The sequence below is a fragment of the Galdieria sulphuraria genome (genome assembly GCF_000341285.1).
Source record: "Galdieria sulphuraria unplaced genomic scaffold scaf_0, whole genome shotgun sequence".
NCBI lineage: Eukaryota > Rhodophyta > Bangiophyceae > Galdieriales > Galdieriaceae > Galdieria > Galdieria sulphuraria.
Window position 1 is genome coordinate 1 of NW_005178475.1, and position 27,863 is coordinate 27,863.

Below are 27,863 nucleotides of genomic sequence, written 5' to 3' on the forward strand. Positions count from 1 at the left end.
GACCTTGAAGGACTGGTTATTGCCCTCAGATGGCTTGCAACATCGATTCGCAGAATTATTAAAAAAGAAGACAGGAGGTATTCCGTTGATTTTAAAGAATACTTTAGTAGCCCTAGCAGAGAAAGCTGCAAACTTGTCGCAACCTGTTATCAACGATGACAATATGGAAAGTGTGTTAGATGATATTTTTCACTCTGTAGTACGAAAGACAACAACGTTTATTGTTCCGGAGATATTAGATTCTGCAACCCTTCTTCGATATCAATTTGTTCTTTTCAATTATCAGCTCGGGACAGTTTTTCCAATCAACTTTGCAATTACTCTATGTGGAACGACAACTTATTTGATGGATTTGGTTGCAACTTTTGGGTTTTACTCTGAAGTTTTGGGCGAGGAATTCAAGATTGGTTGTTGTGAATTTATATTGCGAGCTCATAGCAACTATAAATTTTTCCGTGAGGCTACTGAACTTTTTCCTTTATCTCCGTTTAGTTATATTCCCGACACTTCAACAGCAAAAGGAGTCTTCTTTGAATTTGTATTTATGAAGATCTTTCGTTTTCGCTTATTAGCTTTTCTTCATTCTAGTTCCTCGCAGATTGTACATTCTGCTATTCCAGGAATTTTCCAGGGTTCTTTTATTGAACAGGACAATGTTTCGTATTCTATAGAATCAACAAAATCTTATGATATACCCATCTTGAGAAATGTCTCTGATTCATTTTCTGATCATTATAGAAAATATTTACAACATTGTGGTATTTTTGTTCCAAAGGAGGGCAATTCGAGTGGTCCTGATGCATATGTTGTATTCCATAATGGACAAACACGTTATGTTGTTGGATTTTCATTCAAATTTTATCACAAAACTGAATTTTCGAAAACAAATATTGAGGAAGAAGCCAAAAATTTTTTTAAGGGAGTTGTTTCCGTTTTGAATGACGAATCTTTTTCATCTGTTCAACTTCGTTTTCAGTTTGTGGTAGTATGTACTAGATATGATCAATCTGTAGGTTTCTCTACCGAAGAACATAATATTGTTGAAGATGCAAGTCGTTTTGTGACTCAACATTCTTCGGGATCAACTTTGAATGAAAGTAGTCGATCATGTCTGCAATTGGTAATTGTTTCTCAAAGGAACCTTGAAATATATTTGGGAAGAGATAATGTCGAAACATTGAGGAAAATTGGGAAAGCAAACCGAGGAGAGTTTTCTAAAAACTTTTCAGTANGGTGTAAAACTGTCTTTGAGTCGATGTCCAATGAATATGTTTCACCTTTGGGAGCAATCAAATGTTACTTCAAGAGTGGCTCGAAATATAAGACCGAGAACCAATGAGGAGAATAGGATGCAAACGGAAGAGCTTCAAAGTGCTATGCAAGTGGAACGAAGTGTCGCAGCATCGAGTTCTTTGTCTTCGTCATTTGATTGGAATACTTTCTTAAGAGACCGTTGTGGTCTTTCTGAAGAGGATGTTGCCTATTGTTTGCCTAAGCTGTCCTTCATAGGAGTAAGAGATTTTGATGGCGTTACGACAGATTTTCTTTCCGATTGTGGTATCGATAATCCTTCACTAAGATTGCGAATTATGTTAGGAATACGACAGTTTTTAGCAAAGTAGCTTTTATGGACTAGTTTGTGGTATGCCCATGATTTCCCTGTAAAAGGTGATGGAAGCCTTATAGAAGTCGTAGTCCTAATAAAGACATGTAATTTTTGTTTTTATCTCACTGCAAAGTCATTACGAGGTTAGTAACTTGAGATATCTTACCAATATGCTCGAATGCCAATGTTAGTTACGCTTCGAGAGAAGAATGACTTTGACAAGGTCTTCTGCTTTAACATTGAAATACCAATCTATATAGAGAACCCTGAAAAGTTATTGATAAACTATTTAAGAGAAGACTATGAACTCGCTGGTATAATGCTAGGTTGTGGTGCCACAAGAATGTCGTGTCCCCTTTTCCATTCTTACCAGTTATCTCCACCACCACCTCGACAGTTACGACGTTGAGAGAGTTGGGAGGAAAGACAAATCAGCAACACTTTTGAAGACGAAAGTACTTTTTCACAAGTCTCTTTGTATACCGTTGACACCGTCTCGCTTCTGCTACCCTCCTCTCCAACAATAGAACGTACCAAATAACAACTCCAAGCAGCCGTTTCTCAGAAATATCATCATCAGTAGTTTCACTATTATCATTTCTACAACTAGTTACGGATTTTCCAACAGAATAACGTAAAGTGCCTTCTAAACGTTCTATTTCTGGTCTTTTTCGAATATTTGCATAGAATTTCACAAATTGTAGCAACAACTTTCTTCAAAAAGTTAAAGGTACACCAAACTCTTAAAATAGTACAAGTCTCCTAAGATCTCCTTCCTGCTCTTTGTTTGCTTGAAAGTAGCCACACTCGGAATAAGATAGAAGAAAGCTTAAACTTGACAAAGAAAACAGCTTGCCAGAGAAGCTTAAGGAAAATATCTCTCTAAAGATAGAATTTCTACACTGAACTATTTCATATGAAGATCAAAAAGACGTTTCACGTAATCCGTTTCACCTGGTCAACGCAGAAGAACATCACAATAAACCAAGGTTCAAACAGCCAAAGCATTGCCTAAAACTCTAACTTCTCAAGTAAGTCTACAGGCATTTATATTCCGAGAGCTTTTACTTTCTCATATTCCTGAAAGTAATAACTTGCAATGAGCTGTGGATTCCCTTCATCTGGGCGGTTGAGATCTGGCGGTTAGATTGTGGCGGTTAGAACCGGAATGAATGGTAATAATGGATATAGAAACATTCGCATCATGCCAAGGTTACAATTTGTGGAATATTGTTCAACAGAATTTGTCTCAGCAACGAAACTATGAACACTACGGAAAGAATACCCAATATTTTTCCTATTGATCCTAATCTGTCACCAACGCAACAGCCAAAGCCTCTACACAATAGATGGCATCCTGATATTCCACCAATTGCACAAGTCAAGGTGAATTCAGTATTTCGGGTGGATATGATTGACTTCACAGGTGGTCAAATTAAGAATGACGATAATGCAGAAGATGTAAAGTCTATTAATATCAATAAGAATCACCATTTGTCTGGTCCTTTTAGTGTATGTGATGAAAACGGTAAACCAGCCAAACCAGGAGACCTTCTCGTTGTTGAATTGTGTGACCTTGGTGCTCTTCCTGGTCATGAATGGGGATATACTGGAATTTTTGATCGAGAAAATGGTGGTGGCTTTCTTACAGACCATTTTCCAAATGCAGCAAAGGCTATTTGGGATCTTGAAGGAGTTTATGCTTCTTCACGTCACATACCAGGAGTACGGTTCGCTGGAAATATTCATCCAGGTCTCATTGGAACTGCTCCCAGTAAAGAACTTTTAGAAATATGGAACGAAAGAGAACGCAAATTGTTAGAGGAAGACATCGAGAAGATGTCACTTGCCGCTGTGTTGCATCATCGTCCTATGGCTATGCTACCGGAACCAAAAGAAGCTCTATTAGGTGCAATAAGCCGGAAGAGTGCGGAATTTCAGCGGATTGCAAAGGAAGCTGCGCGTACCATTCCTGGAAGAGAAAACGGTGGAAATTGTGACATTAAAAACTTGACAAGAGGAAGCAGGATTTATTTGCCAGTATTTGTTGAAGGTGCGAACTTTTCTATGGGCGATCTTCATTTTAGTCAAGGTGATGGCGAAGTGTCTTTCTGTGGTGCAATTGAAATGTCCGGATTTGCGATTATGCGTTGTCAAATTATTCGAAATGGAATGGATAAGTATCTATCTCCTATGGGACCGACAAAGCTACATGTCAATCCTATCTTCGAAGTCAGTCCATTGGAACCAAGATATTCTGAGTTCTTAGTATTTGAAGGTGTGTCAGTGGATGAATATGGAAAACAGTATTATATGGATGCATCAGTGGCGTACAAAAGAGCTGTTCTGAATTGTATCTACTACTTTACTAAATTTGGATATACTCCAGAACAAGTCTATCTTTTGCTGAGTTGTTGCCCGTGCGAAGGAAGAATTTCTGGAATAGTTGATGTTCCCAATGCATGTGCTACTTTGGCTGTTCCTACAGCTATTTTCGATATGGATGTTCGTCCAAAAGTAGCTACCCAACATGTTCATGTCAAAGTAATGAAGGTATCTCTACCACAATGCACGTATGATGGAAAGCTTCCCACATTTCCTCGAAAATCGCAAAATGACTTTGAATGATCTATTTGCAAGGGGCCTATAAAGAATTTGTTGCCTTGTGTGGTTTCTTTCTATATCCATGTTATATTTGTATAGGAAGTGTTTTCTATCGTACATCATCGATGCTTTCATTCTCTTCCTCAGTTTCTCACCTTTTTAATAGTGCATTTCTCACTTACAGTAGGATGGCATTGAAAAATTTTTCATTTATCGCCTCTCTCTCTCTCTCTCTCTCTCTCTCTCTCTCTCTTGGCTTAAAGCGACTCCATTTTTCCAATGTGGAATGAGCAATCTAAAGGGATACAGCTCCAGAAGAACAGTTGATAGAAAGAACAACAATGATATGAGACTAACGTATCAAAACTTGCAGACACAAATTTATTTTAGCCAACAACGTCGAATCAGCTAATATTGTTTTCTCAAAGTTGCTTTCCACTACTAAAACTATCACAAACAGATTATTCGAAAAAAAGGTCTTTAGACAGTACAGGACTATAGCAGCTTACAGCTTTCCAGAGCCTTCTAGCTTGCTTGCTTCTAACATAACATCTAAAGAGTTGACTTTAGATTCGCTGTCAGAAACATCTTTTACGTCTGTATCTTGTGAAGATTCCGTTTGGGAACTCTTATATTTGCCTGCAGGTCTATACTTTCCGAGAGTAAGAATCGTCAACAGCACTTTCCGTGATTCCCAAAGAGGTAACAGTATAATGGTTACAGTTGCAGCAGTTCCCCAGATAAGAGATAGTATTACCCAAAAGGTGAAATAGCCCTTTGAAAAGACACCTGCTGGAATAGCCAAGACTGGCCACAAAATAATGATCAGAATAGTAAATCCAAAGGCCAATGAGTAAGTCCAAACTCGAGCTCGTCTCAGATTTTCTTGCAGTTTCTTATCTGTTTGCATCCTTTCAACTTCTTCATCTTTTTCGACCACTTGTATCTGCGTCATTTCTCGCCAATCAAAGTTTTGAGGACTAATGAATGCAGAAATACTACATATAATACCGGATACGCATATAGATACTAAATTCCCAGCAAGCATAGGATAATTCTCACCCAAGCTATCTACTGAAACTTTTCCATATAGTCCCTTTGCAACGGAAAGCCATGTCATCACAGCTAAGAGTACTGAGGTAATGGAACCTCCTATTGCTCCCCATGCAGGCACATTCTTCCAAGTCAATACAAACGCCACTGGAAATACTGCGGCACCAATGACAATACCCATAAACAAGTAAACCCAATTCAGGTTCAATCCAATATGATGTAAAACGATACCAAATACTCCCATTGTTAGCCCAAACACAATAATAACCATTCTCGAAACCCGAATAATTTGTTTCCCTGTTGCTTCAGGGTGTATATAAGTTCGATAAATATCATAGGAACAAAGAGTACTGACAGCAACCAATTCTCGTGAACCAGCAGATGTTACCGCAAGAAAGAGCATTATCGTCATGAGAACTGCACCTCCCTTTCCCATCATTTGATAAGCTACAGCAGGTGGGACTAAACCAGAGCCTGCTTCCTGTGAAGTAACGGGCAAATCTAAAGCGAGACATCCCAAACCTAAAGAAGTAGACAGAGTAAATGGAATAGAAAACCAACAGATGCCAGCGAGTAGGTAACCCTTCCAAGATTCGTTTGGCTTAGCTGCAATTGCGCTTAACCAATAAGACTGATCCACAAAGACAGTACCAAAGTTACCAATGATGTTAATTACCCCGAATATCAAACCACCTCGGCTCAAAAATGTCAAAATAGATCCGTCCTTGTTGCCAGAAATAGGAAGAACATTTGAAACTTTCATAAGATTATCATATACCTTGGAAGGGCTTCCCAAAAGAGGATACGTTGCGTATATCAGATATGAAAAAATACAAAGTACAATATAAATGATACAAGTGTGGATGTAATCTGCTAAAAAGGTAGCCTTTAAGCCTCCATGGAGGGTAAATACAATAATACCAAGTGGGATCAGAAAAGATGCAAGATCGATGTTCATACCAGTTAAAGCAGCAATAACTGCAGAACCTCCCAATAGCAACATGGAAGTCACGATAATATTTGTGCAGAAAGCAAAACCCAGAAACACACAATGTGCGCTTTTTCCCCAACGTACTCGAATTATCTCTAAGAAGCTATGACATGAAGGAGCCTTTCTTTTCAACTCTACCGCTAACACACTAAAGAGAAATATCTGAAGAGTAGCTCCAGCAGCGTACCAGAATGGACCGCTAATTCCATATTCATATGCAACATTAGAGCTTTGAAGAAGTGTAGCGGCCCAGGTCCAGGCAGATATCACGACTGCAGCAATAAAGCCCTTTTTTAAATTTCTTCCCGCAGTATTGAAATGCTCAGAGTTGATGACAAACCCAGCAATTTTCACATCCAACCAAACAAGGAATGAAGTTAATACAGTAAAGAAAAACCCAAACCCGAGAACGATTCCATAACCGGCTCCAATAGGAAGAATGGACTGACTAGTAAAAAATTGCGTAACATTTTGATACTGTGGAAGATTGAATATATTCGAGCAATATTCACCTCCCTGACTAACAGGTATGCCATTACAATTTTGAACCATCGTTAGTAATGCACTACGACTTTGTAGGGTTTCAAGTGATTTAATTTATTTAATGCATCCTCATTTAGTCAACCGTTCGATTTCCGTTTGGAACTCAACCGCCCAGAGTCCGTTGGAATTTCGATCTCCATAATTCCACTCAATCAGATAAACCCTGTTCCCTCCATTCCCCTAGCGGCATATTTGAACTGCAAAGAAGCGAGCAAGAAATAGCTAATAAATAAGAGTAATGAAAGGAGAGGTTTCTTCTACTTATAGTTCCGAAATTTGTGCCATTTGTTGGGATTTTCCTGCACAAGTAGAGCTTAAACCATGTTGCCATAAAGTCATATGTAGAAAATGTATATGCCTTTTGGATGACAAAAAATGCCCAATATGTAGAGTAGAAATCTTAGAAGTTCATATTCGACTTCATGATAGTGCTCTTAGCACAGAGTGGTTTGACGAGAAACTCAACAGTATGTACAAACACGATTGCAATTCTATGTATGCAGAAGATCTAAAGGAGCCTGAAAACCTCCAACTGCTTTCTTCTGATGATGCTCAGATAACTTTTCAAAAACGAAGTGACTCACTATACTCAACAGAGGCTTGCATTTTCTCATTGGATTCTATAATAAAGAGCAGAAGAGCAAATGAAGAGCTAGTCAAACGGCAAGTATACCAAATAGTCTTGACGGGCTCCGAAGGTTTGGATACGCAGTCTCTGGTTTCTGAACTAAAGAAGCTCTTTCCAATCAAGCATAATTTGAAGATGCTTCAACATTCATCTTCAAGTTTGTACGATAACTTGCAGGCAAACGTTAATAAAGGGAACATCTACGCATTACAAGGCAAAGGTTCTTTTACGGAAATGAAGTTCGAATATTTAGTGGACACTCGGCAGTCTTTAGAATTCTATCTTCCAAACATGCAAGTTGGTTCGTTTCCTGTAAACCTTCGGCAATTATCCATATGGGAACTTCTTTGTGTTCTTCGTTCCAAAACGGGAGGTGGTTTCGATATCATGGTGTTATGCTGTAACGCAATGCATCAAAGGTCATTTGAAGAATTGCTGAGTTTGGATGAGCTACTCCGGAATCGTTATGCTCCAGGAAAAGGAAGGATATGGGTAGTATTGAATCCTCAGGAAATGCAGGATTCTAATGGCAAAAATTCATTATCCTTTGACGCAATAGAAAAAGCATTTTATCTTATTCCTATGAATCAGCGGCCAGTTGATTTGCTCTTCATGCAAACAAAATCCTTGTGCAACTTTTGGCACAAAGAACTGATGCATAGAATTTTGATTCATGCGAAAAGCTATCGAAAACTAACACCACTAGAATCAAAAGCCAACGTTGAGAAACATAAAGCTTGTTGTTACATGTAATTCTTGAGACGCGATACCTTTTGCTGTGAATTGATATATAAAGGGTTATTTGGTTTTAAAAAGGCGACTGTGACAAGGATCCAACTTTCCTTGATGTAACAACTGGGACTGACGTCGTCCAAAAAAAATATGGCCAATATCAAATGTTGGGACTATAATTATACGTTAGAGAAACCAGCCTAGCGGAAAATGTTCTATAAGGAGATGGGTAACTCATCCATCCATTTAAATAGTAGGCAGCAGATAGTCGAGTTGGATTTGATTTTTATGAGTTGTTTGAAACCTTGGTTTGGCCTATTTGTAAACCTTTATGCAGCACACCCTCTGAGAGTTGTTACATCCAGCTTGACCAGGAGTTGGGAAATTTACCTATAGGATGAAATGCTCCTGATTGAAGATACTACTTAAAATAGCTGACTGTCACTTTTCAAATACATTCGCTTAGGTCTAGCATGCAAAAATTGTAGATCTATTCAGAAGTGTCACCAGATGATACATATTTGAGGAGATTTCAAGTCTAAATGAAAGACTAAATTTTGTGAGTTGAAAATGACATTGGAGGAACATAGAAAAAGACAAAAATCCTCAATTGATTTATATTTTTGAAACAATTTAATCCTTTCTCCGAAACATTGTCTTTTTTTTTGCTCTTTTCTAATTTTTTTTTGTCATAAATTTATAGTACGTCCCGTTCCCTGTTAAGATAACAAGCATCCTTCAGAGAGAAGGCTATAATTTAATTTTTAAAGCTCGTTTTACATTTATTATTTTTTATTTGCTGTGTTGCTGAAATAACAAAGGTAATTTTTCTTTTCATGGATGGTTGGTTTCGTTCGATTAGTTCTGGAATCGCTGAGAATTTTTCGATATCACTCCATGTGTATGTACTCTTTCTCAGATTGTCTCCTTTAATGTCTTTTGCTGGTTCAGAAATCGATCAAAGTATTCACATGTATTGGTTCTGGAGAGCTTTTGTTCTTTCAGTAAAGATGTATGAAATGTATCTTTTATGGAGATCCCTTGGTTGAGAATGATTATTTTATTTTTGACAAGGAAAATGGCCTAGAAGCGTTCACAAAAGGTCAAGAATCTGCTTTTATTAGGATTCACAGTATATGTAAATTTCACTGTGTTTCTTCTAGAAGCCTTATCCTTGTGAACAGCTAAATGGTACTCCACCTTCTTCTATGGCTTGAATCAAACTATAGATTGCACCATATCCTCCCAATACTGTAAGAACTGCGCCAAAGAGTATAATAAATAATGCTACACTGCCTTTCCATATCGGTATCTGCTTTCGAAACTGTAAGTAATAAAATAGAGAAGGAAATGTAAATGTGGTATTGGATGCAATGAGAGCAGCTGCTGTTCCAACCAAAGCCCCAAAAAAAGGAATCAATGAGGTAATCACATATCCCAATGCAACCACAATGAAAGACCACAGAGCCCACCAACCTCTATTTACGAAGGAAGTGTCTCTGAATTTTCTCCGTCCACAACGTTGAAGATAATATTGCGTATATCTAGTCAGTATATTTTGACAAGTAGTGGCACCGATGATCATCGAAATAATTACTAAGACGTTGACGACATACAATGGAGCTCCGGATGGAGTACTTAAAGAAATGGGGTTCTGCAACAAAGAAGTGTTTCCCAAATAGGCATAACCAACAGAGCCAACTGATGTATAAAAGCAGAAAGCAAATGTCTGAGATGTCCAAAGTGCTTTTTTGAAATCCTCAATTGCTGTCATTTCCGCCATAAATGGAAAAAGGACAATGTGAATAGCATATGCAAAAACAAGATTGTCCATTCCAAGAACACCAGTCACAAAGCCAAACTTTCCAACTAGACTGGTGGAGGAGTTTGCAGCTTGTCCAAGCTGAGGGGCATATCCCATTACAAGTAACATTGCGACAAGAATACTAGTCAATCCTACCGAAGCAACTAGAGAGACTCCACATAAACTACGAAGCTGACCAATGATATATATAATGCAAGCTGCTACAGCTATGAATATAGGCAAGCAGACACTTGGAGCCATGGAAGACAGTGATAAGGCTGCTGTAAGCATCATACTCATCATATTGAACATCATGTAAGTGTAAACAAGAAAACTACCCAGCAACAGTCCACCTTTGCCAAGATACTTTTGGAAGATGATAGGATAGCTGCGCACTGTAGGAAAGAGTTGATGCATATACATAAGATACAATCCAGTAATTGTCGTAATAAGATAGACGGCGGTGTTGAGGATAATAGCTGGCAACCAACCGAGATATTCAAATGCTGATGGCACTGGAAGCACTCCTACTCCGACAATGACATTGGCGTTCAGCATAGCACATTGAAGCCAGTGCATTTTACGAGGTGGGAAATATTCTTTTTCGGGATCATTCTCATTCTCTACAAAGTTCTGACTCGGTTCAATAGTTGAGTCTTCGTTATGTAGAGGGCTATTTTCTTTGTTTTTGCAGTCATCTTCCAAAACAGCTAAAATTTCATGATCTTCATATGTTAAGGAATCATGTTTCGACGATGTAGCCATCACCAGATAACAATTGACAAATACGATCTGCATTCATCTCTTTAGAAAAAGAAAGGGCAAAGAGAATTATTCAACCGCCCATGAACGGTTAGGGCGGTTAATACGATTGATTCGTCAAAGATGTGCCACGCAAAGCGTTTCTGATCTGGAAAATGTTTTATAACAGTTTGGAAAATAACAACTGCTTCAGAATTATTTTACCGACTTGACTGTTTCCAATGACAACATTATATGCAAGGTGTGCGGAAGAACTGTTGAAGAAGTCAACTTTTCAGACTTGTAAGAAGTTTCTTTCTACTACTATTAACTATTCTGCTATCAGAAGAAAAAGGTTCAATGCCTCAGTGGATAATAACCAGAACAATATTAGACTGCTTTCTTTATCTATGAAGCAGTTTAGTTCGCAAGCTTTTGACCAGGAGATACCTGTAACCAACTATCCCAAATTGACCACTCCGAAGAAAGATGGTTACATATTTCCAGCGGAATGGTCTTCACATAAGCAATGCTTTATTGGATGGCCCGATGTAGCTCCCAAATGGAGAGAAGGTGGCATACCAGCTCAAAGAGCAATTGCTGAGATTGCCAAAGCAATATCACAGTTTGAACCAGTAACGGTGGTTGCTTCCAATCCTACTGGATGGAAAGCTGCAAGAAGTAGACTGCCACAATCCATTCGTGTCATACAGATACCTAACAATGACTGTTGGCTTAGAGATTCGGGACCTATTTTTGTCAAGTCCACTAATCATGAAGTTGAAGAACTAGCTCGAGGAGTAGTTTTCAACTTTACTGCATGGGGAGGCCCAACCGAACCGGCCTATGGAGACTGGTCATTAGACTCACAGTTTGCAGAGAATTTACTGCAAGTGGAGAATGTATCTCAATATTATGCAGGTATGGTTCTTGAAGGAGGTTCCATCTCAGTGGATGGACAAGGAACACTAGTGACGACAGAAGAGTGCTTATTGAATCCAAATAGAAACCCATCCATGTCTAAAGAAGAAATAGAGCATCGCCTCCAGGAATTCCTCGGAATTAAGAAAGTTATCTGGTTGCCTTATGGAGTCTATGGCGATGATGACACAAATGGACATGTGGATAACATGTGCCAGTTTACTCAGCCAGGAACCGTTGTGTTACATTGGACTGATGACCCAAAAGATCCTCAGTATGAAAGGTCTCATGAAGCCTATGAACGACTTAACAGTACTACCGATGCGAAGGGAAGAAAGATTAAAGTGTTCAAGTTGCACCTTCCTGGCCCTTTATACCGGACTGTTGAGGAACAGTTTCTCTTTGATGGTTGCAAATTACGACCAGCTGGACAAAGACTTCCTGCGTCCTATGTGAATTTCTACGTGACCAATGGAGGAGTTGTAGCTCCGAAATTCAACCACCCAAACGATGAACTTGCTAAGAAAACATTAGAAGAAGCCTTTCCAGGACGACGCATTGTTCAAGTATATGCCAGAGAAGTTTTACTTGGTGGAGGTTGTCTGGGTTGTATCCATTGTATGACTCAACAACAGCCACAATAAGGGCTTTTATATGAAAGCTTTGTTCTTGTGTCTTTCTCTATAAAGGTATAATACGTTTTTGTTCAAAAATATTGGCAATGATTGGTTTGATCATCACCTTGTATTATTGGTTTGTGAAGTCCTTATATTGGAAACTTGCAGCATTCTCTTCATTGAGAAACATAGCCTTGGAAATATTAAAGGAAAGAATCGAATCTCTTTGAATTATAGAAATAGGAAGACATAGAAATAGAATCGATCCAATGGACATACTTTTTAAGTTTCGTGCCAGGACGTTATTACAGGTTATGATGTTGGCTTCAGCTTGCTATACTTTTTGTCTTGTTTATCTTATTTCATGTTGATTTTACTGCCTTTTTCGTTATTTGTATCTTTGATTCTTGATGCAAGTCTGTGCAAGCTTGTTTCAGTGTTTTGAAGCAGCTCACAGGATAATTGAAAGGAATCCATACTCTTTTAAAAACAAGAATGTGCTCAATTGTGAAGTGTGAAGAAAAGGAGAATTGTATGTACCTTGTTCATCAATTTTTTTATAGCTGGAAAAAAACATGGACTATTTGGTTGTATATCAAATTCCTTTTTATAGCAATGACATTTTGTCAAGTATCTTTATAGCAGTTTATTCATCGTATCGCACACTTTTGAACTGTAGTGAAACTAAATACAAACTTACTAGAAACCATAAATGATTCAAAATAGAAGAAACAGCATGACTAGGGACAAAACCATTCAGAGTTTGACATTTATAACGAATACTTGTTCCAGAGAAGGAAAACCACATTCTGGTCTGAAAAAGTAAGGTCTAACAAACTTCTTTGAAATTGTGGCATCGAAGCTAATTCTACTATCAACTCCAAGCTTATTGTGAAACAAGATATTGTTTGCTGGTTTTTCAAGAAACTCTCATAACATATGTGTCAAGCTACACTTCTTAATTGTTAATTGTGATAGCGTAATCTTAGGAAGACACCTATCGTTTTCTCTTATCATACTAAATGTTTTCATCAATATTCGCTGTGAAGGCACTTTCAGTAACTTCCGTTGCATTATCTCCTCGTATATGCGGTTATAGGAAGCCACCAAACGGTCATAGTTGGAGGGGAAAAAAAGTGTCCGACCTGATGAGTTGGACTACTTTATCTAAGGAGAGCTTTTGAAGTGTAATTTGTACAAGTTTCAGAATACCTTGTGGGGCTTTAGTCTAAAAAAGTTTAGTGTTAAGTACAGGACGTTATTGGTGTGTAGTTAAATGATTTTCTAAAGCTTTCCAATAAGCTTTTTGGAGAACGTTCTTTTTTTCGAGGAATATTGGAAAAAATGGAACAAACTTTTCTTTAATTAAAGAATCCTAGTTTTACACTGAAGCTACCAAAATATCGAGCTCACAGTCGTTCAACAACTTCAAACATTCCAGGTCTCTAGATGGCAGGTTACCTTGTCGGTAGTTATACTTTTGAAGCTTGAAAAAGGTGCTTCGTCAGAAAAAGACTTGGTGTTTTAGTGGAAGCTTGCTTTTGAATTTTCTTTCTGATGGAAAGATTACAGAGTTGCCATACTATGAGCTCTGCTGCAACGACGACTGTTATATTTGTTAAAGGAACAAGGCATGAACTATGAAGATAGATAATGATCCTGTTCCGATTTCCCGAAGACACTCATGTACCAGGGAGGCAAAAAACTGTAAGGTTTCGACGCTTCCGACGCTAAAATTACAACTTATCTGCACAGATCGCTGCGATTTGTAGAAATGGCCCTTTGTCGCGTAGACTATTCCATTCCATCTTCAATACATTCCGTAAAAAGAGTTTCTTCGACGTCTTTTTTTATTGTGGATTCTTGATGGCAGTTGATCACCAAGAAGTTGATCCAGTTGCTACTAGCAGCCCAGTTGCTCCCATAAAACCCCCTCATTTACATATTGACTGGTCAAAGATAGGACTTACACCCTCTAGACTACAGTTTCTTGCTGAACTGGTAGCAGAGTTTATTGGTATTTTTTTGCTTATTTTGGTTGGAGACAGTTGTTCGAGTATGGCTTTGCTCTTCTCACCTAGTCCTTATTTGACATCCTATTGGGGAGTTTGTATCACATGGGGTTTAGCAGTCACTTTTGCTATTTATGGCACGGGTGGTGTCTCAGGCTGTCATATCAATCCTGCAGTCACTGTAAGCTTTGCACTATTCCGAGGTTTTCCATGGTGGAAAGTGGTGCCATATATTATTGCACAGTGGATGGGTGCATTTGTAGGCGCTTTTTCTGTATACAATATGTATTTTCCCATATTTACAGCATATCTCAACAGCAACAATATTACCAAGCAAGATTCAGTCACTAGCTCAGAATCTTTCTTTACTTCGGTCAATGAGCATCTCACCAATTATGATGGTTTTATTGGACAAATATATCAAACTGGCATTTTATTATATGGAATCTTTGCCGTTACTGACCCATTCAATCCCAACTCGTTTAGTCACAATGGATTGAAAGCATTGCTTATTGGTTATGTAGTTGCAATGGTTGGTGGTGGATTTGGCTTTCTTGAGGGTTTTGCTATCAATCCTGCAAGAGATTTTGGTCCAAGAGTGGCTGCTTATGCTCTCGGGTGGGGAAAGGCTGCCTTTCCTGGTTTCCATAATTATTGGTGGGGTCCTATTTGTGGACCTTTTATTGGAGGTCCACTTGGTGCATTTATTTACGAAGCCTTTAATCGTCCTTTCATGCCAGGAGTTCAAATACACGGAGATACCCCTCTGATGAAAGCTTGGAGTCGATTGATTATTTGGCTTTTCCCAAAGCTCGCAGTTTCTCAGGATGACTATGGTAGAACAGATAAGATGAATGTGATTCTTGAAGATCGTTTTCATAGTGACTATCATCATGCTATGATAGATGTGGGTCCAGGTGGGACAGTTCCACAAGAGTCCGGTATTGAGGGCCTTGATAAGAGTTTGTGACGTGGTTTGCATTTTTGAGTTTTCAAACACAACAAGATTCGTAAAAGCTCATTGTATCGATGCAAAATAAAAAGTTGTTGAGGAACGTTTCATGATGTCTCAAGTCATCATGAGGTTACTCACATTATGTTTTAGAAACACAAAAAAACATTATCCAAACCAGAAAAAGAAAGCAGCTTTTGTATTCGTTTCACAAATATGCAACTAGAATGATAACCAAAGCTGGAGAGAGAGAGAATATTTCTTCACCACAGCTGTCCAACAGAATCTTGTCCACCCTCTCATGCTACTACAAACAGTAGTAATTGTACGCTAGTTACAGATTGTCGTTACGACGAACTTGTACTTTGACAGTCAGAGAAGATTAGGTTGAGTAATTGAATGATAGAATCTCAGTTGATCATTCTCGTAAGGAATCCATAGTTATAACATTCAGAGTCTTTTGAAAACAAAATGGAGAGTCGTCATACATTATTCGACTCAGTGCGACAAAAATAGCTGATCAAGAGAACTGTGCACAAGTATTCCAGATGAAGCCCGGTTATAAATCTTTCAGAATGTATCGCTAGTTTTTGAATACTTTACGAGATAATAACCGGAAACAAAACTTGAGCTATGATTTTCTATTTTTATGACTTTTCCAACGATCATAATCTTAACCATTTTTCGAATACACAAGTAGCCTGAAGAGTCAAAATGTTGGTTGTTAGTTTACAGCAGAATTTTCTAGTGTTCAGTGGATAGATATTTGGTTTTAAAAGGTTTTCATTTTCTACTCGTTCGCTTTTTATATTCACTCCTTTGCATGTTTCTTTGGCTTTTTTTTATGATACTAGACTAGTCATGCCATTCTTCCTCTGCATCTGATTCCTTCATGTGAATATTGAAGAGATGTGATTATAAAGTAAGTCCAAGTTTCAATATGGATAAAGCATTGGTTGTCAACTGAAAAATGAATCCAAGCTTTCATTCAAACATCTCGATAAAGAAACCAACGCATAGATGTTGGAAATTCCAAGCATTGTGAAGGGCCTATATAAAAGAGTTGGAGAGTTCAACTTTTCATACTTTTTGTGGGAGGCGGGCGGGGAAAGTGTTGAGGAAAAAAATGCCTGTCTAGAAAAATGGCGCCATTTTCCACGGAGTTTGAACCATTTTTGTGGAAGATAAAGTCCTCTTCTTGTCAACCCACTATCCCTTTTATATGTTTATAAACTTGGAACAAAAGATTCTACTACTGTTCTTAAAAGTTTTTCTCGATTGGACCAACGACTCTATACAACAAGGATGGAACCATCAAAACAAATTCCATAAACGTGTGACTTACCTCTGAACAAGTAGCCGTAACATTGAACAATTTGCTTTTGGATGCTGTTAATAAAACCAGTTGATGAAGAGGATCTCCTTTCAATTCAATCTCATATGCAGGAATTCCTCCAGTTTCCTTTTCAGTTGCAGTAACCAGTTGCAACTTGCGGTTCTTGGCCAATTTTTCACCAATTTGCTATTTCAAGTTGTAAATTTCTAACAACCGAATGAATAAGCAATACTTACCATGGGAGAACCCAAATCCTTTATGGATTTATTTTTTCCTATATCCACAGTAGCTATCATGACGACTTCCAAAGGTTGGATGATATCTTGCCACTTGATATCATATTGATTGCGTTGTCCACTGAATTCATTCCATCCTAACGGTCTCAATATTTTATAACCTTGTATCAAGTCTTTATAGGTTTCTACTTGATTGGCAACGGAGGCAGGAACACTTTGTTTTTCTTCTTTTGCCCAACTAGCACTATCACCAAGAAAACAACCAACACCAGTTAACAAGATACTAGTCCAAACCCAATCATTCAAAAAATTGCGCCTACTATAATTATTCAAATTGCTTGTCAACTTGTGACAACAAACAACACAAGGAAAGAGAGGACGATGTGAAGAGCAACAAGGTTTTCTCACAAAGCTATCTTTAGAATACTTTGGGGCAAGGAAAATAGAAAACTAGAGTATCATTGTATTCATTAGAATAAAGGAATAGCTACTGGAGAATTTTGTTACCTGAAGAGGAACAAACCCATTACGAGGACTACTTTTCATGGCCTTATCACGAAATCTCGATGCAATTCTACAAAACTTTTCTCAGACGGCCATTTTATATAATGAGTCGCAACTCAAAATCTTTGTAAGGTTCTTTATTGAGGTGCTTTCAATACCAAAACCACCGAATCACCACGCAGAAACATTTTAGGAATAAACCTATCCTTATTTACTGGCCTAGCTTTCTTACTTTTGGGTATCTCTGTCCATATTTCTTTCACATTTTCAAGAATCTACACACGGCACTTAGTAACTCTATTCTATCTGGGGTACAGTTTCGAAAAATATCATCGCCCAACTTTCCTCCTCACTTACCATATTGAAATGACGATCAAACGCCTTTACTTTTCCAAGCAACTTTTTGCTATTTCTGACATTGATTAACACCTATTATACCCATCATCATTCGTATTGAAACTATTTTCACTTGAAACCTTTCTCTTTCTTACCGGAGTACCATCTTTCACACAATCTACCAACAACGAAAGAGGACCTTGAGAAAACTCTTCCGACTTGACAGTGTCTACAATACCCAAAGGTTGGTTAGGATCGCCCATTCCCGAACGAGTGTCGGGAACCTTGTTCCTATTATATTCAAGTTGGTGTATAAACTTGATAATATTGCAATGTTTCCTACTTAGTAGAAGGCATGAAATGTTGCGTTGAGTTTTCCAACAATCACAACACGATAATTGTATTCACACTATCAACAGCTTGAGACAAAAAGTATTTTTCCCTCAACGACTTATTCCCACAAGAAACAATCCAATCATTCATCCACTTGGGTAACTCCGCCTGTTGTAGTAGAGAGATGACTTATCATAGTGTTCCTATCCAAGTCAAGTGGCAAAAACAAAAGTTTTCAATCTCTATAGATAAGAATCAACCTATTCGGGTGTTTCAAGAGGAATTATATCGTTTGACGGTAAGTCTAGTCTAGTTTCTTTCATCCTTTTGATGAAGAGTTTCCTAGCAAGTCCCTCCCGAAAGACAAACCATATTGGGTTTCAAAGGTGGAAAACTTACCAAAGATAAAGATTGGGATAGTTGTGGATTGAAAGAGAATATGTCCATCGTTTTGATAGGTTCAGCTGACGAGGTGAGAATGGTTACTTGCGTAGTACACGTCCCTCTTATTATGTTGTTGAACTATTCTATTAGGTCCCTAAAGCACCCACAAGTGTTCAATTTATAGAAGATGTAGCTCCTCATGGAGAAGATTCATTGCAGTTGTGGGATGGATTGCCTTGTGGTATGGTGAACGTAGGAAATACTTGTTATATGAACGCCACTGTACAGTGTCTTTCAACAGCAGATTATCTACTTCATAGTATTCGTGAATATTGTAAGCAACATCCCAGTCCAAGAACTGCAAGTGAAAAGCTTGTATCTGCACTCTTTCAAGTATTTGTGTCTTTGCATACCACACCTTGTATAGGTCCCGTTGTTCCTATGGAGTTGTTACAGCAATTAAGAAATGTCAATCCTCAGTTTCAAGAGCGAAATAATCATGGAGTTTATTGTCAACAAGATGCGGAAGAATGTTGGTCTACTTTGCTTGCTCAATGTCATCAAGTACTTGTCTCACCTAGTCTATTATCCATGTCTAGTTTTCCGTTGGGTGATTCAGTCATAGATTTCTTATTTGGTGTTGAGTTGGAAACCATCGATACCTGTTTGGAGAGTAGTGATGAGCAACCGAGAAAGAGAAAGGAAGTTGTTAGGTCTCTCAAGTGTCATATTTCACATAATACGAGTTATTTAGAACAAGGATTGAAGGAAGGTTTAGAGACGACCATTGAGTTGACTGCAGAGACATTGGGTAAGAGTGTTGGATGGAGTAGGAAAAGTAGAATATCTCGTATGCCTCCTTATTTGTGCATTCAATTTGTTCGTTTCTTTTGGAAAGCTACGGAACAAGTGAAAGCCAAAATATTGAGGAATGTTTCATTTCCTGTTCTTTTGAATTTGTATGATTTTGCTACAAATGAGTTGAAGCAGAATATAGAAAAGCAATCCGATTCACAGTTTTCTTGTGACAATCATGATGATGATGTAGGAAATGCGGTGGATTGGAACACACAATCTCATTATGGTCATTATGAGTTAAGTGCAGTATTGACTCATCAAGGAAGAGCTGCGGATTCTGGACATTATGTAGCTTGGGTTAAACGAGATAAATCTTGGTATAAATTAGATGATGACAAAGTAAGTCTAGACTAACCATCCCATTAGACTATTCCAACTTTTGTTTAGGTATGTTATTGTTCTGAAGAAGATGTTAAAAAACTATCAGGAGGTGGAGACTGGCATATGGCATATTTGTGTTTATATCGTCAACGGTCTTTGAAAAGTATCAAACCAACTGATTGTTAAGTATTCCATGACAATATAATAAAATGGCATTTTGAGCATGCATTCTATTTTCTGCTTGTTGAAATACTTTGGAGTTGTGTGACTCCATTACCTTGTCATCGCATTCTCTGCCTCTTTCTGCAGGTAAACAATGCATAAAGATTGTATCTTTGTTTTGAGAAGCTTTCATCAAATCCATTGTGACTTGATAGGGCGAAAATACTTCCATTCGTTGTTGCAAACTTGACTTTTGTCCCATTGAAGCCCAAACGTCCGTATAAATAACATCAGCACCAACTACGGCCTTCCAGGGATCATATTCTATACTAGCTTTGCCTCGATGGGAACGATTCACCAAATCTAAAAGAGTTGGATTCGGCTCATAACCCTAAAATACGCAATTATACATTATTTCTTTTCAAAACAATAAATATGGAAGCGTTCTACCTCCGGACAACAACATGTAAACTCCAATTCCACTAAACTGGTCAATTCTAACCAGGAATGAACAATATTATTTCCATCACCAATGTAAACAACTTTGACTCCTTGCAACCTTTTCTTTTCTTCCAAAATAGTAAGAGCATCTGCAATAATTTGACAAGGATGATTATAGTCTGTCAAGCCATTGATGACTGGAACTTTACTAAATCTTGCCAATTCCAACAAATCACTGTGTGCATAGAGACGAGCCATTATTGTGTCGTTCATGGAAGAAACTACTCTAGCTACATCCTTCACTGCCTCACGTTTACCAATACCAACTTCTTCACCCAAATACAACGCATGACCTCCCAACAAATACATACCTGAACATAATATATAAGATTATGAAATAGTCCTAACACGATAAGATACCCGTTTCAAATGATATTCTCGTACGTGCAGAAGGCTTAGCAAATATCATAGCCAGAGTCTTTCCATCCAACGGCTTTGTTCGATATTTCCCTAGTTGTTTCAGTTCCAGTTTCATTTCCAACGCGATTTGCAACAGTTTGGATAACTGAGAGCTGGTCAAATCATTTACGTGTAGGAAGTGATGTTTAGAAGGATCAGCAAGGGATGATAAGCTATGTAAAGACTTTGAGCTCTTAGGTCTGACAGATCGCAACAAACGTCGCTGTTGTTCCACACTCCTCTGATGACCAAAACTACGACTCTTATTGCCTTGAAAAGACCCGTAAGATAAAAAAGAGTGACTCTGAAATAACAAAATAGCGTTGGTCATTCAAAAAAAAAAAGAGAGAAAGATGATGTGAAAATAAGAACGAATGGCAAAGGAATTTAATTCCAATATGCATAGATAGAAAAAGGAATTGTGTAGTTACAATAAAACTACAAACAGGAGAGAAAACAATATTTTACCTTTAGACTTTTCATGAATATACTTGTCGAATATGATGTGACCAAGGTAAGAGCTCTTCACTTAATACGATAGAAACTGGCCGTTGAGATTCGACTACTTCAACTTCTAGCAATAGCCAAGATAAATCACAAGGATAACTTCCTAACCAAGAAAGAGACAGTTGAACAGCACTTTTCGTTGAGTAAAGAAAAGCTTTTAAACGCAATTCATTTTCTTCAGAGTAAGGACCATCATCTTCCACAAATATTTCTTCAGTGACGGAATATTCAAGCCAAGGATCGGGATAGCAAACAACTAATCGACTCAAAAGAGTTTCCTCTCGATCTAAAATACCTGGTTGTCTGTTCTGATATATTATGGCACCTGAACGAACGAATAGAGGGACTCCTTGTTCTACTAGTTGAACTTGAATAGTTTGTCCACCTTGAAACCACAGCTTTTTATAATAATCATACCAATGACAGCTCTCTGGAAGATATACAAAAGTGGTCCTAAAAAAACTCTTTTAGTATGAGAATAGGTCTTGACACTGTCAATGGTTACCTTTCATTTGGTCGAGTGATGGGATGAACTAGTAACCAACTTCCCAATAAAAATGAAAATGACTCAGTTGCACAAGTCTTATCGCTTGGGAAATGATAAACCAATGGACGAACCACCGGATGACCAGTTTCACTAGCAAGAATATGCAAATTGTACAAGTAGGGTATCAACTGTTGCCGAAAGGATAAGGCATGCCTAACTCTATCAAGCATAGTTGGATACATCCAAGGCTCATTGACTTTCCAACTGTGTTCATCCACTGAATTCCATCCAGAATGAATAACAAAACGAGGCATAAAAATATTCAATTGAATCCATCTAATAAATAGTTCAGGATCAACTTTAGGGCCATAAAATCCTCCCGTATCATGACCAACGAAAGGAAAACCACTCAAACTCATTCCTAAACCTATCCACAAAATGAAAGTATACAATCAACCCAACGTGATATCGAACACACTCATGGGAATATTATACTGTAATGTCTTCCAACTGGTATGGTTATCTCCAGACCACGACTGAGAAATGTAACGTTGCATACCCAAACAAGTGGAACGAGAAACTACAAATGGCCGATAAGAGGGACTAGAAACATTGATAATTCAATGGACATATATAAAGGACTTACTTATATCGCAAAAGAGCATTTCTTGAGGCTTTAGCCATCCAAAGCGACTGAATGGGTCGACCTATCTGTTTCAAAGAATATCCCAAATCTATGCAACTATTCCAATCACAAACATCCCATTCATTATTATCATTCCATATGCCATCGATACCAAAGGCTAAATAGTTTTCTCCTAACATGTGAATCCACCATTCCATAGTCGCTTCATTGGTAAAGTCTAAATAGGAACCGAATTCGCTGATACTTGCTTCCGATGACCACAATGGAAACAGACAAGGTTCCTTTACTCCTTTTTCATTTAGATGATATACAAAGAGTTGCAAGTTCTTAGCAACTCCATAATGAGGATTGGAACAAAGAAGCCATGGCTTCACATTCGCAATTAAGTGCATGCCATTACGTTGAAAAAAATGAACCAAATCTGGAACGTTCGGTATCTAAAACATTGACATGATCAATTTCCTGATAGAAATAAGTATGCATATATCCAAATGCATAATACCTTGTCTTTGTTCCAATAAAACATTTGTCTTCGTTTCATAGAGTCTGTAGAATATCCTGAAGATAAATGAAAACCAGTGCAGACAATATCATATCGTCGACAATTTGAAACAAAATCTTTCAACTGTTGCTCTGCATCATTACTTTCTGTGTAAAACATCCCACTACCTAAATAGTACAAAGCCCATCTAAAAAACGGTTCCTAGTTCCATCTCAATGAACAAAACAAAAACGAACAAGATACCTTGGAATTCTGGGAGGAAAGCCGGTTAACTTGGCGAGCTTCTCCATTATTTCTACTATAGAGGGACCATAAATAACATAGTAATCGATATCTCCACCATTTACACTAAAATATCGATAGGAGCCATAAATTGCTTGAATTTCCTTGCCCATATCAAAAGTACAAGGCAACATTGTATCGTACAAAATTCCACAACCAACAGCTAAAATGATCGAGTAAAACTCAGAAATGAAGATATTCGATATAAATGCATTTGTATTCATGGCTTACCTAATGCACTATTCCATGTAATATAGAATGGATGATGCTTATAGAGTGGGTCGCTGGTTTCTGCATCATATCCCAACGCATCTCTAGGATCCATACGTATTCTGCTTCCGTATTTGTCTAGTTCTCCACTTGTTTCACCAAACCCATAATAATGCTCCGAATGTTTACGAGCTAGATAGTGATAAGTCTCGGTTTGCTCTTTTCCGCTCACGTAAGCTTCCATAGGACGATCCTCTAGAAATGCTCTTCCATCACTATCTTGCCAGTATAGTGCCACCGTGTTATGTATTTGAACTTTGATTTGTAATTTAGTTCCTTTCAAAGTCAGCATGGAACTGTCTAGATCTCTTTCCACTGTCACTTGAGGACAAGCAAACCTTGAAAGGTCATCTCTGCCAATACCTTGCAGAGGAACATCGTTATTTTCATCACACTGAGTATTGTGAACTTTTCAAATTCCATAGACTAACAAAAACTTACTCTAATCCAAGTTCTATCCAACAAAGGTTTCCCTTGTGGCAGAAAAGTCACCCTTACAATGTCTTCCTCTAAAAATTGTACGGAGAACTTTTCTTTATACCTTCCCACTATTTTAAGTTGGTTGCTCAAGTGAAAACTTGGAACAATTTCAGAGGAAGCTTCCACTTGCAACGGTATACGATGCTTCCAACTCTCGGAGGACATTATATTCTAAAGTGAAAACATGAGAAGTGAATAGCTGATTCAAGTTGTTATTACAAATCCTGATTTTTTCTTTACATTTTGGCGCCAAGAGGAAAATAGGAAGTATTGTTAGAATCAAACCAAATAATGGCTCTTTAAAATATGCGATGGTTGTATTATCCACGCTTTCGTAAACTTTCTCGTTTACTTCATAACATGCCGAAAAGAAAATCAACTGTTACTAATCCACTTTCTTTCACAAGACCACCGGTTATTTGTAAAAATCCAGCTCCTCTCAGTTATCGCTGGATTGGTATAGATCGCTCAGAGAAGATGGTCAAGTTGAGTAACAGCATAGCTCATAAAATAGAGTTGGAGGACGACAATAGTGATATGAGAGACGAGTTTACTAGAGTTTTAGAACTCACCGAAGAGGAAAGAAAATGGCGCGACAAGGGATATGAGGTTATTGTTGGAGTAGATGAAGCGGTAAGCACAAGTAGAAGACAAATTTTCGTTCTCTGAACAAGTTGTTTTTAGGGCAGAGGTCCTCTTGCAGGGCCCGTTGTTGCTGCTGCTTGTATTCTACCTCCTGATGTGCTATTTGAGGGTTTAAATGATAGCAAAAAATTATCTCCAAGTCAACGAAATATACTGTACGAAAATATTCAGAAATATGCAATAGAATATGCTATTGGACAAGTTGACCATCATACGATTGACCAAGTGAATATCTTTCAAGCCACAATGATGGCTGTACAAGATGCATTAAGACAATTGAGAACCAAACCTGATATGGTGATCGCAGATGGTCCTCATTGGAAACTAACTTTGGATATTCCTTTAGTTGGAGTGATAAAAGGAGATAATACTATATTATCTGTCTGTGCGGCATCAATCTTGGCAAAGGAAACGAGAGACCGTTGGATGATAAAGGCTAGTCTGGACTATCCTGAATACGGATTTGAGAAACACAAAGGATATGGAACAGCATTTCATCTGAAAGCGATTCAGACATTTGGACCATCAGCATTGCATCGTATGTCCTTTCGACCTTTATGTGAAAATGAGCCCCATTCGACCTCTAAAAGAAGAAGAAAGCCGTTGAATACAAAATAATAATGACTGCAGAATCATTCTTCACTACTCATTATGCACTCTTTTCTTCAGATCCATTTTTCATCTATATTACGATGAAAGTGTAACTTCATTGCCCAAGAGCCCTCCATATCTGTGGAAACTGTCAAGTTATTATCTCTAAAAGCAGCCATTCTTCTTCCTTTGGTATCCGCTCCCAATCCTACCTTCAAAGATGGTTGTCCGCCTGGAATAGTATGGACAAAACCAATGCGACCTATTCTATCTCTTTTCCAATTTCTAAAGGAAAATTGATATCTCACAGTTAGTTCCGTTCGTTCATTTAATAACCACGTCTTGTATATCGATGAGGAAGCAATCGTCTTTTGAATAGGAACAATTTCTCCTCGCAAGTCCATCTTCCAAGGCCAACTATTTCCGACTGTAAAAGAATGCTCGATGGCAGCTCTCGTCAAAAGCTCTGCATCTCCGTGATTGGCTGCAGTAGAAAGTATCACTTTGGTCTTGTTACTTACTTGAAACTCCCTATGTACGTGCAAATCAAAACTTCCATCTGTCGAAGTAAAAACAAGACTCGTGTCTAAACGATTCTATAGAATCACTCAACAAAGTGAGGATACAATTACTTTGTACCACTTACTTTACTTGCATGGACCATGAAAGGTAAGAAAGATTTCACGATCTCAAACCACCACCACCACACCAACAGAAGATGAAATGAGAAGAAGATTTATCGTTTTCATTTATTGAAACCATTTTTCATTCGACTTTGATACAAATAACATTGACTCGCTCATATCTCTCTTGAATCTTCCTGACCGAGCCAACGATATGGAACGGGTGGAATATAAGCAGCATTCTTTCTTATCCACGGGTGTTGTAATACCAAATGTAAAGGGAGTCTTCTTTCTGGCTCCTTCACAAGTAGTTTACTTATCAAGTTTCGAGCATCTTGACTCAACCAATCAGGAAAACGTATATCAACACGTGCTATCCTTCGATAGGTTTCCGTATGACCTTGTGCTTCAAATGGAGGACTTCCAACCAAAAACTCATACATCAAGACGCCTAAACTCCAAATATCCACATTCTCATCATGTTCTCGGCCTTCTACCATTTCCGGTGGTAAATAGTCAAGGGTACCACACATAGTCATTCTTCGTGAATGGGGAGCATGAACAGACCAACCAAAGTCTGCAATCTTCAACTCTCCTCGTATACCCAACAACAAATTTTCTGGTTTAATATCTCTATGTATCACATGTTTTTGATGACAATATAACAATGCATGAGCAAGAGATGCAATGTAAGTGGCTGCTCTAGACTCTGAAAATTTACCGCATTTTTGCAGCTCCTTATATAATTCACCTCCAGCAGCATATTCTAATATGAGGAATACTCGAGATTTATCATAAAAATAACCATAAAGTTTCAGTATATTTGGATGTCGAAGATGGCTTTGTATTTCAATTTCTCTGCGCAGTTGATGTTCTACACCAGCTTTCACTAGTTGACTTTTGAACAAAATTTTGAGAGCAACTACAAATTTGGTCTTTTTCTCTCGTGCCAAATATACATTACCAAATTTTCCTCTTCCTAATGGTCTTCCTATATCAAAGTCATCCAATGACCATCGCTTAATAGTCTTAGTGCGTTGTTGATGATCTACTTGAGATATTTCATCTGCTCTTTTCTCTTTTTCAGAATTATCCTCTATATGAATAGAATTTACCAACTTGTGAGTAGATTGATGTTTACCATCTCGTATTTGAAGTCCTTCTGTGCCTTGAATGAGACTATGACAGTTGGTCAACTCTTCATTTCCTATATTGGTTGGATTGTTCTCATTTTTCTCCTGTAATACAATCAATATTTGCTCATTCACATAGTCTCCATATACTTACCTTTTTAGATGGTGATGGATGAAAAGGTGAATCTAATTCTTCTGTTATATACTATTTCCAAGTGGATATCCGTTGAACTACTTACCGTTGGTTCGAAGATACTCCGTAGAAACTACGTTGGGTGATCTATTCTCTTTGTTATCCCATAATTCCTTTCTATTGTCACGTTCCCATCTCAAAGACATTTGGTTATCGACACGAGTGTCACACTGATCGATATTCTTGTTGCCAACAAGCTTCATATTTTTCTGGTAATTATTTGCCATGAGTAGAGAACGATTTTCATAACGAATTTGTTCAAGTTCTCCTAAACGAGAAGCTATTGAAAAGGAATCACTTTTCTGAAAACTTGCGTTGTTCATAAAAGTAACGGTTCAGTGAAAGGCCCTTTTTCGAATGGTTTTCCCCCAAAAAATGGCTCTCATGAATTTTGAAAATAATGGGAAACGTTTAAAATGGACTTTACTAGTCCATATGAGAAAGCGAACTGAAAGAATATTGCAAGATGGAATTCAGACAATTTGCCAAGGTCTCTAATACATGGAATTGTACAGCTGTTTTTATTTCGAAAAGAATCTGCCTGAAAGTTTTTCCAACTCGGAACCACACTTGGGTTGTCCACAGTCAACTATTCTGCATATCCTCACAATCTGCAAGGGCTTCAACTCCAGTGAGAGGAATAATACATTTGTTTCTCAATCGTTTACGACCAGAAACCTCGACTCTATTTTTCTACTTCGGACTTGCGAGCTTGTCTTTCCATTCTTCTCATAATATCGGCAGTTTGCTGCAACCACCATTGAACATTGGGAACACGATAGTTTTGCGCTACATATACACCCACTCCGGTACCTACTGTAAAGGAAAACAATATAGGAAAGAATACTCCCATAAAACTATTTCAAGAAGAACGTACAACGGTCAATAATTTCCCCCACACAATCCAACTCCCCAATAATATCCATCACC

At 38.0% G+C, this 27,863-nt stretch overlaps 16 protein-coding genes across 18 annotated transcripts; 8 read left to right on the plus strand and 8 right to left on the minus strand.

Annotated features, from left to right (window-relative positions):
- Positions 1-1,731, plus strand: Gasu_00010 (archaeal ATPase; the record flags this gene model as incomplete). Its single annotated transcript, XM_005709090.2, has 2 exons — positions 1-1,233; positions 1,307-1,731. Coding segments are annotated over 2 exons (1,549 nt in total), but the record flags the coding sequence as incomplete, so codon positions are not given.
- A 1,079-nt stretch (positions 1,732-2,810) lies between these two features.
- Positions 2,811-4,272, plus strand: Gasu_00020 (formamidase). Its single transcript, XM_005709091.1, has one exon. The coding sequence runs from the start codon at positions 2,870-2,872 to the stop codon at positions 4,232-4,234; it is 1,365 nt and encodes a 454-aa protein (XP_005709148.1). The 5' UTR covers positions 2,811-2,869; the 3' UTR covers positions 4,235-4,272.
- A 273-nt stretch (positions 4,273-4,545) lies between these two features.
- Positions 4,546-6,920, minus strand: Gasu_00030 (sodium:solute symporter, SSS family). The gene has a single exon (XM_005709092.1). It carries the CDS (start codon positions 6,804-6,806, stop codon positions 4,716-4,718), a length of 2,091 nt encoding a protein of 696 aa, XP_005709149.1. The 5' UTR covers positions 6,807-6,920; the 3' UTR covers positions 4,546-4,715.
- Positions 6,921-7,030: 110 nt separating this feature from the next.
- Gasu_00040 (metal ion binding protein) lies at positions 7,031-8,235 on the plus strand. Its single transcript, XM_005709093.1, has one exon. The coding sequence runs from the start codon at positions 7,036-7,038 to the stop codon at positions 8,176-8,178; it is 1,143 nt and encodes a 380-aa protein (XP_005709150.1). The 5' UTR covers positions 7,031-7,035; the 3' UTR covers positions 8,179-8,235.
- A 1,023-nt stretch (positions 8,236-9,258) lies between these two features.
- Gasu_00050 (amino acid transporter, AAAP family) lies at positions 9,259-10,750 on the minus strand. 2 transcript variants are annotated; one of them, XM_005709095.1, is made up of 1 exon: positions 9,259-10,750. In XM_005709095.1, exon 1 carries the CDS (start codon positions 10,724-10,726, stop codon positions 9,326-9,328), a length of 1,401 nt encoding a protein of 466 aa, XP_005709152.1. In that variant the 5' UTR covers positions 10,727-10,750; the 3' UTR covers positions 9,259-9,325. The 2 variants fall into 2 exon arrangements, with proteins under 2 accessions (XP_005709152.1, XP_005709151.1); XM_005709094.1 differs by having other exon boundaries at positions 9,259-9,960.
- Positions 10,751-10,800: 50 nt separating this feature from the next.
- On the plus strand, positions 10,801-12,326 carry Gasu_00060 (agmatine deiminase). The gene has a single exon (XM_005709096.1). It carries the CDS (start codon positions 10,945-10,947, stop codon positions 12,265-12,267), a length of 1,323 nt encoding a protein of 440 aa, XP_005709153.1. The 5' UTR covers positions 10,801-10,944; the 3' UTR covers positions 12,268-12,326.
- Positions 12,327-13,240: 914 nt separating this feature from the next.
- Gasu_00070 (uncharacterized protein) lies at positions 13,241-13,981 on the plus strand. The gene is made up of 2 exons (XM_005709097.1): positions 13,241-13,359; positions 13,413-13,981. Exons 1-2 carry the CDS (start codon positions 13,263-13,265, stop codon positions 13,514-13,516), a joined length of 201 nt encoding a protein of 66 aa, XP_005709154.1. The 5' UTR covers positions 13,241-13,262; the 3' UTR covers positions 13,517-13,981.
- A 99-nt stretch (positions 13,982-14,080) lies between these two features.
- Gasu_00080 (aquaglyceroporin related protein, MIP family) lies at positions 14,081-15,371 on the plus strand. The gene has a single exon (XM_005709098.1). It carries the CDS (start codon positions 14,107-14,109, stop codon positions 15,220-15,222), a length of 1,116 nt encoding a protein of 371 aa, XP_005709155.1. The 5' UTR covers positions 14,081-14,106; the 3' UTR covers positions 15,223-15,371.
- Positions 15,372-15,745: 374 nt separating this feature from the next.
- On the minus strand, positions 15,746-17,370 carry Gasu_00090 (photosystem II oxygen-evolving complex 23kDa protein). The gene is made up of 4 exons (XM_005709099.1): positions 17,284-17,370; positions 16,777-17,226; positions 16,550-16,726; positions 15,746-16,496 (listed from the first exon to the last, which is right to left on the minus strand). Exons 1-4 carry the CDS (start codon positions 17,320-17,322, stop codon positions 16,431-16,433), a joined length of 732 nt encoding a protein of 243 aa, XP_005709156.1. The 5' UTR covers positions 17,323-17,370; the 3' UTR covers positions 15,746-16,430.
- A 5-nt stretch (positions 17,371-17,375) lies between these two features.
- Gasu_00100 (small nuclear ribonucleoprotein D2) lies at positions 17,376-18,110 on the minus strand. The gene is made up of 4 exons (XM_005709100.1): positions 17,960-18,110; positions 17,772-17,907; positions 17,638-17,709; positions 17,376-17,555 (listed from the first exon to the last, which is right to left on the minus strand). The coding sequence occupies exons 1-4, from the start codon at positions 17,971-17,973 to the stop codon at positions 17,418-17,420; spliced, it is 360 nt and encodes a 119-aa protein (XP_005709157.1). The 5' UTR covers positions 17,974-18,110; the 3' UTR covers positions 17,376-17,417.
- A 10-nt stretch (positions 18,111-18,120) lies between these two features.
- On the plus strand, positions 18,121-19,591 carry Gasu_00110 (ubiquitin carboxyl-terminal hydrolase 14). Its single transcript, XM_005709101.1, has 3 exons — positions 18,121-18,247; positions 18,296-18,421; positions 18,484-19,591. The coding sequence occupies exons 1-3, from the start codon at positions 18,134-18,136 to the stop codon at positions 19,543-19,545; spliced, it is 1,302 nt and encodes a 433-aa protein (XP_005709158.1). The 5' UTR covers positions 18,121-18,133; the 3' UTR covers positions 19,546-19,591.
- Positions 19,592-19,605: 14 nt separating this feature from the next.
- Positions 19,606-20,920, minus strand: Gasu_00120 (ornithine carbamoyltransferase). Of its 2 annotated transcripts, XM_005709103.1 has the most exons (3): positions 20,536-20,920; positions 20,125-20,486; positions 19,606-20,065 (listed from the first exon to the last, which is right to left on the minus strand). In XM_005709103.1, exons 1-3 carry the CDS (start codon positions 20,903-20,905, stop codon positions 19,679-19,681), a joined length of 1,119 nt encoding a protein of 372 aa, XP_005709160.1. In that variant the 5' UTR covers positions 20,906-20,920; the 3' UTR covers positions 19,606-19,678. The 2 variants fall into 2 exon arrangements, with proteins under 2 accessions (XP_005709160.1, XP_005709159.1); XM_005709102.1 differs by having other exon boundaries at positions 19,936-20,486.
- A 5-nt stretch (positions 20,921-20,925) lies between these two features.
- On the minus strand, positions 20,926-23,920 carry Gasu_00130 (alpha-glucosidase). Its single transcript, XM_005709104.1, has 8 exons — positions 23,710-23,920; positions 23,230-23,662; positions 22,960-23,161; positions 22,717-22,903; positions 22,215-22,651; positions 22,047-22,171; positions 21,587-21,995; positions 20,926-21,534 (listed from the first exon to the last, which is right to left on the minus strand). Exons 1-8 carry the CDS (start codon positions 23,911-23,913, stop codon positions 21,054-21,056), a joined length of 2,478 nt encoding a protein of 825 aa, XP_005709161.1. The 5' UTR covers positions 23,914-23,920; the 3' UTR covers positions 20,926-21,053.
- Positions 23,921-23,940: 20 nt separating this feature from the next.
- Positions 23,941-25,711, plus strand: Gasu_00140 (rRibonuclease HII). The gene is made up of 2 exons (XM_005709105.1): positions 23,941-24,381; positions 24,433-25,711. The coding sequence occupies exons 1-2, from the start codon at positions 24,055-24,057 to the stop codon at positions 25,009-25,011; spliced, it is 906 nt and encodes a 301-aa protein (XP_005709162.1). The 5' UTR covers positions 23,941-24,054; the 3' UTR covers positions 25,012-25,711.
- On the minus strand, positions 24,876-25,710 carry Gasu_00150 (uncharacterized protein). The gene is made up of 2 exons (XM_005709106.1): positions 25,631-25,710; positions 24,876-25,580 (listed from the first exon to the last, which is right to left on the minus strand). The coding sequence occupies exons 1-2, from the start codon at positions 25,646-25,648 to the stop codon at positions 25,059-25,061; spliced, it is 540 nt and encodes a 179-aa protein (XP_005709163.1). The 5' UTR covers positions 25,649-25,710; the 3' UTR covers positions 24,876-25,058.
- A 6-nt stretch (positions 25,712-25,717) lies between the features above and the next one.
- On the minus strand, positions 25,718-27,320 carry Gasu_00160 (serine/threonine protein kinase, aurora kinase). Its single transcript, XM_005709107.1, has 3 exons — positions 26,980-27,320; positions 26,895-26,926; positions 25,718-26,845 (listed from the first exon to the last, which is right to left on the minus strand). The coding sequence occupies exons 1-3, from the start codon at positions 27,254-27,256 to the stop codon at positions 25,784-25,786; spliced, it is 1,371 nt and encodes a 456-aa protein (XP_005709164.1). The 5' UTR covers positions 27,257-27,320; the 3' UTR covers positions 25,718-25,783.
- Between the last annotated feature and the right edge of the window lie 543 nt (positions 27,321-27,863).

What these genes read in the sequence shown, in the direction of transcription:
- Gasu_00020 (XM_005709091.1), top strand. Translation starts at nt 2,870, where the DNA reads ATGAACACTACGGAAAGAATACCCAATATTTTTCCTATTGATCCTAAT.
- Gasu_00030 (XM_005709092.1), bottom strand. Translation starts at nt 6,806, where the DNA reads ATGGTTCAAAATTGTAATGGCATACCTGTTAGTCAGGGAGGTGAATAT.
- Gasu_00040 (XM_005709093.1), top strand. Translation starts at nt 7,036, where the DNA reads ATGAAAGGAGAGGTTTCTTCTACTTATAGTTCCGAAATTTGTGCCATT.
- Gasu_00050 (XM_005709095.1), bottom strand. Translation starts at nt 10,726, where the DNA reads ATGGCTACATCGTCGAAACATGATTCCTTAACATATGAAGATCATGAA.
- Gasu_00060 (XM_005709096.1), top strand. Translation starts at nt 10,945, where the DNA reads ATGACAACATTATATGCAAGGTGTGCGGAAGAACTGTTGAAGAAGTCA.
- Gasu_00070 (XM_005709097.1), top strand. Translation starts at nt 13,263, where the DNA reads ATGTTTTCATCAATATTCGCTGTGAAGGCACTTTCAGTAACTTCCGTT. An exon ending in GAAGCCACCAAACGGTCATA is followed by an intron (nt 13,360 to 13,412) that starts GTTGGAGGGGAA and finishes ACTTTATCTAAG; the next exon opens with GAGAGCTTTTGAAGTGTAAT.
- Gasu_00080 (XM_005709098.1), top strand. Translation starts at nt 14,107, where the DNA reads ATGGCAGTTGATCACCAAGAAGTTGATCCAGTTGCTACTAGCAGCCCA.
- Gasu_00090 (XM_005709099.1), bottom strand. Translation starts at nt 17,322, where the DNA reads ATGAAAAGTAGTCCTCGTAATGGGTTTGTTCCTCTTCAG. An exon ending in ATGGGTTTGTTCCTCTTCAG is followed by an intron (nt 17,227 to 17,283) that starts GTAACAAAATTC and finishes ATGATACTCTAG; the next exon opens with TTTTCTATTTTCCTTGCCCC. An exon ending in AGGATTTGGGTTCTCCCATG is followed by an intron (nt 16,727 to 16,776) that starts GTAAGTATTGCT and finishes AACTTGAAATAG; the next exon opens with CAAATTGGTGAAAAATTGGC.
- Gasu_00100 (XM_005709100.1), bottom strand. An exon ending in GTGTGAAAGATGGTACTCCG is followed by an intron (nt 17,710 to 17,771) that starts GTAAGAAAGAGA and finishes TGGGTATAATAG; the next exon opens with GTGTTAATCAATGTCAGAAA. An exon ending in TTGATCGTCATTTCAATATG is followed by an intron (nt 17,556 to 17,637) that starts GTAAGTGAGGAG and finishes TGCCGTGTGTAG; the next exon opens with ATTCTTGAAAATGTGAAAGA.
- Gasu_00110 (XM_005709101.1), top strand. Translation starts at nt 18,134, where the DNA reads ATGACTTATCATAGTGTTCCTATCCAAGTCAAGTGGCAAAAACAAAAG. An exon ending in AGGAATTATATCGTTTGACG is followed by an intron (nt 18,248 to 18,295) that starts GTAAGTCTAGTC and finishes AGAGTTTCCTAG; the next exon opens with CAAGTCCCTCCCGAAAGACA. An exon ending in TGATAGGTTCAGCTGACGAG is followed by an intron (nt 18,422 to 18,483) that starts GTGAGAATGGTT and finishes CTATTCTATTAG; the next exon opens with GTCCCTAAAGCACCCACAAG.
- Gasu_00120 (XM_005709103.1), bottom strand. Translation starts at nt 20,905, where the DNA reads ATGACCAACGCTATTTTGTTATTTCAGAGTCACTCTTTTTTATCTTAC. An exon ending in GAGAATATCATTTGAAACGG is followed by an intron (nt 20,487 to 20,535) that starts GTATCTTATCGT and finishes TATTATGTTCAG; the next exon opens with GTATGTATTTGTTGGGAGGT. An exon ending in TTACATGTTGTTGTCCGGAG is followed by an intron (nt 20,066 to 20,124) that starts GTAGAACGCTTC and finishes TGCGTATTTTAG; the next exon opens with GGTTATGAGCCGAATCCAAC.
- Gasu_00130 (XM_005709104.1), bottom strand. Translation starts at nt 23,913, where the DNA reads ATGTCCTCCGAGAGTTGGAAGCATCGTATACCGTTGCAAGTGGAAGCT. An exon ending in ACAGTATAATATTCCCATGA is followed by an intron (nt 21,996 to 22,046) that starts GTGTGTTCGATA and finishes TTTTGTGGATAG; the next exon opens with GTTTAGGAATGAGTTTGAGT. An exon ending in ATCACTCGACCAAATGAAAG is followed by an intron (nt 21,535 to 21,586) that starts GTAACCATTGAC and finishes GAGTTTTTTTAG; the next exon opens with GACCACTTTTGTATATCTTC.
- Gasu_00140 (XM_005709105.1), top strand. Translation starts at nt 24,055, where the DNA reads ATGCGATGGTTGTATTATCCACGCTTTCGTAAACTTTCTCGTTTACTT. An exon ending in TTGTTGGAGTAGATGAAGCG is followed by an intron (nt 24,382 to 24,432) that starts GTAAGCACAAGT and finishes AGTTGTTTTTAG; the next exon opens with GGCAGAGGTCCTCTTGCAGG.
- Gasu_00160 (XM_005709107.1), bottom strand. Translation starts at nt 27,256, where the DNA reads ATGAACAACGCAAGTTTTCAGAAAAGTGATTCCTTTTCAATAGCTTCT. An exon ending in GGAGTATCTTCGAACCAACG is followed by an intron (nt 26,927 to 26,979) that starts GTAAGTAGTTCA and finishes CAGAAGAATTAG; the next exon opens with ATTCACCTTTTCATCCATCA. An exon ending in ATCCATCACCATCTAAAAAG is followed by an intron (nt 26,846 to 26,894) that starts GTAAGTATATGG and finishes ATTGTATTACAG; the next exon opens with GAGAAAAATGAGAACAATCC.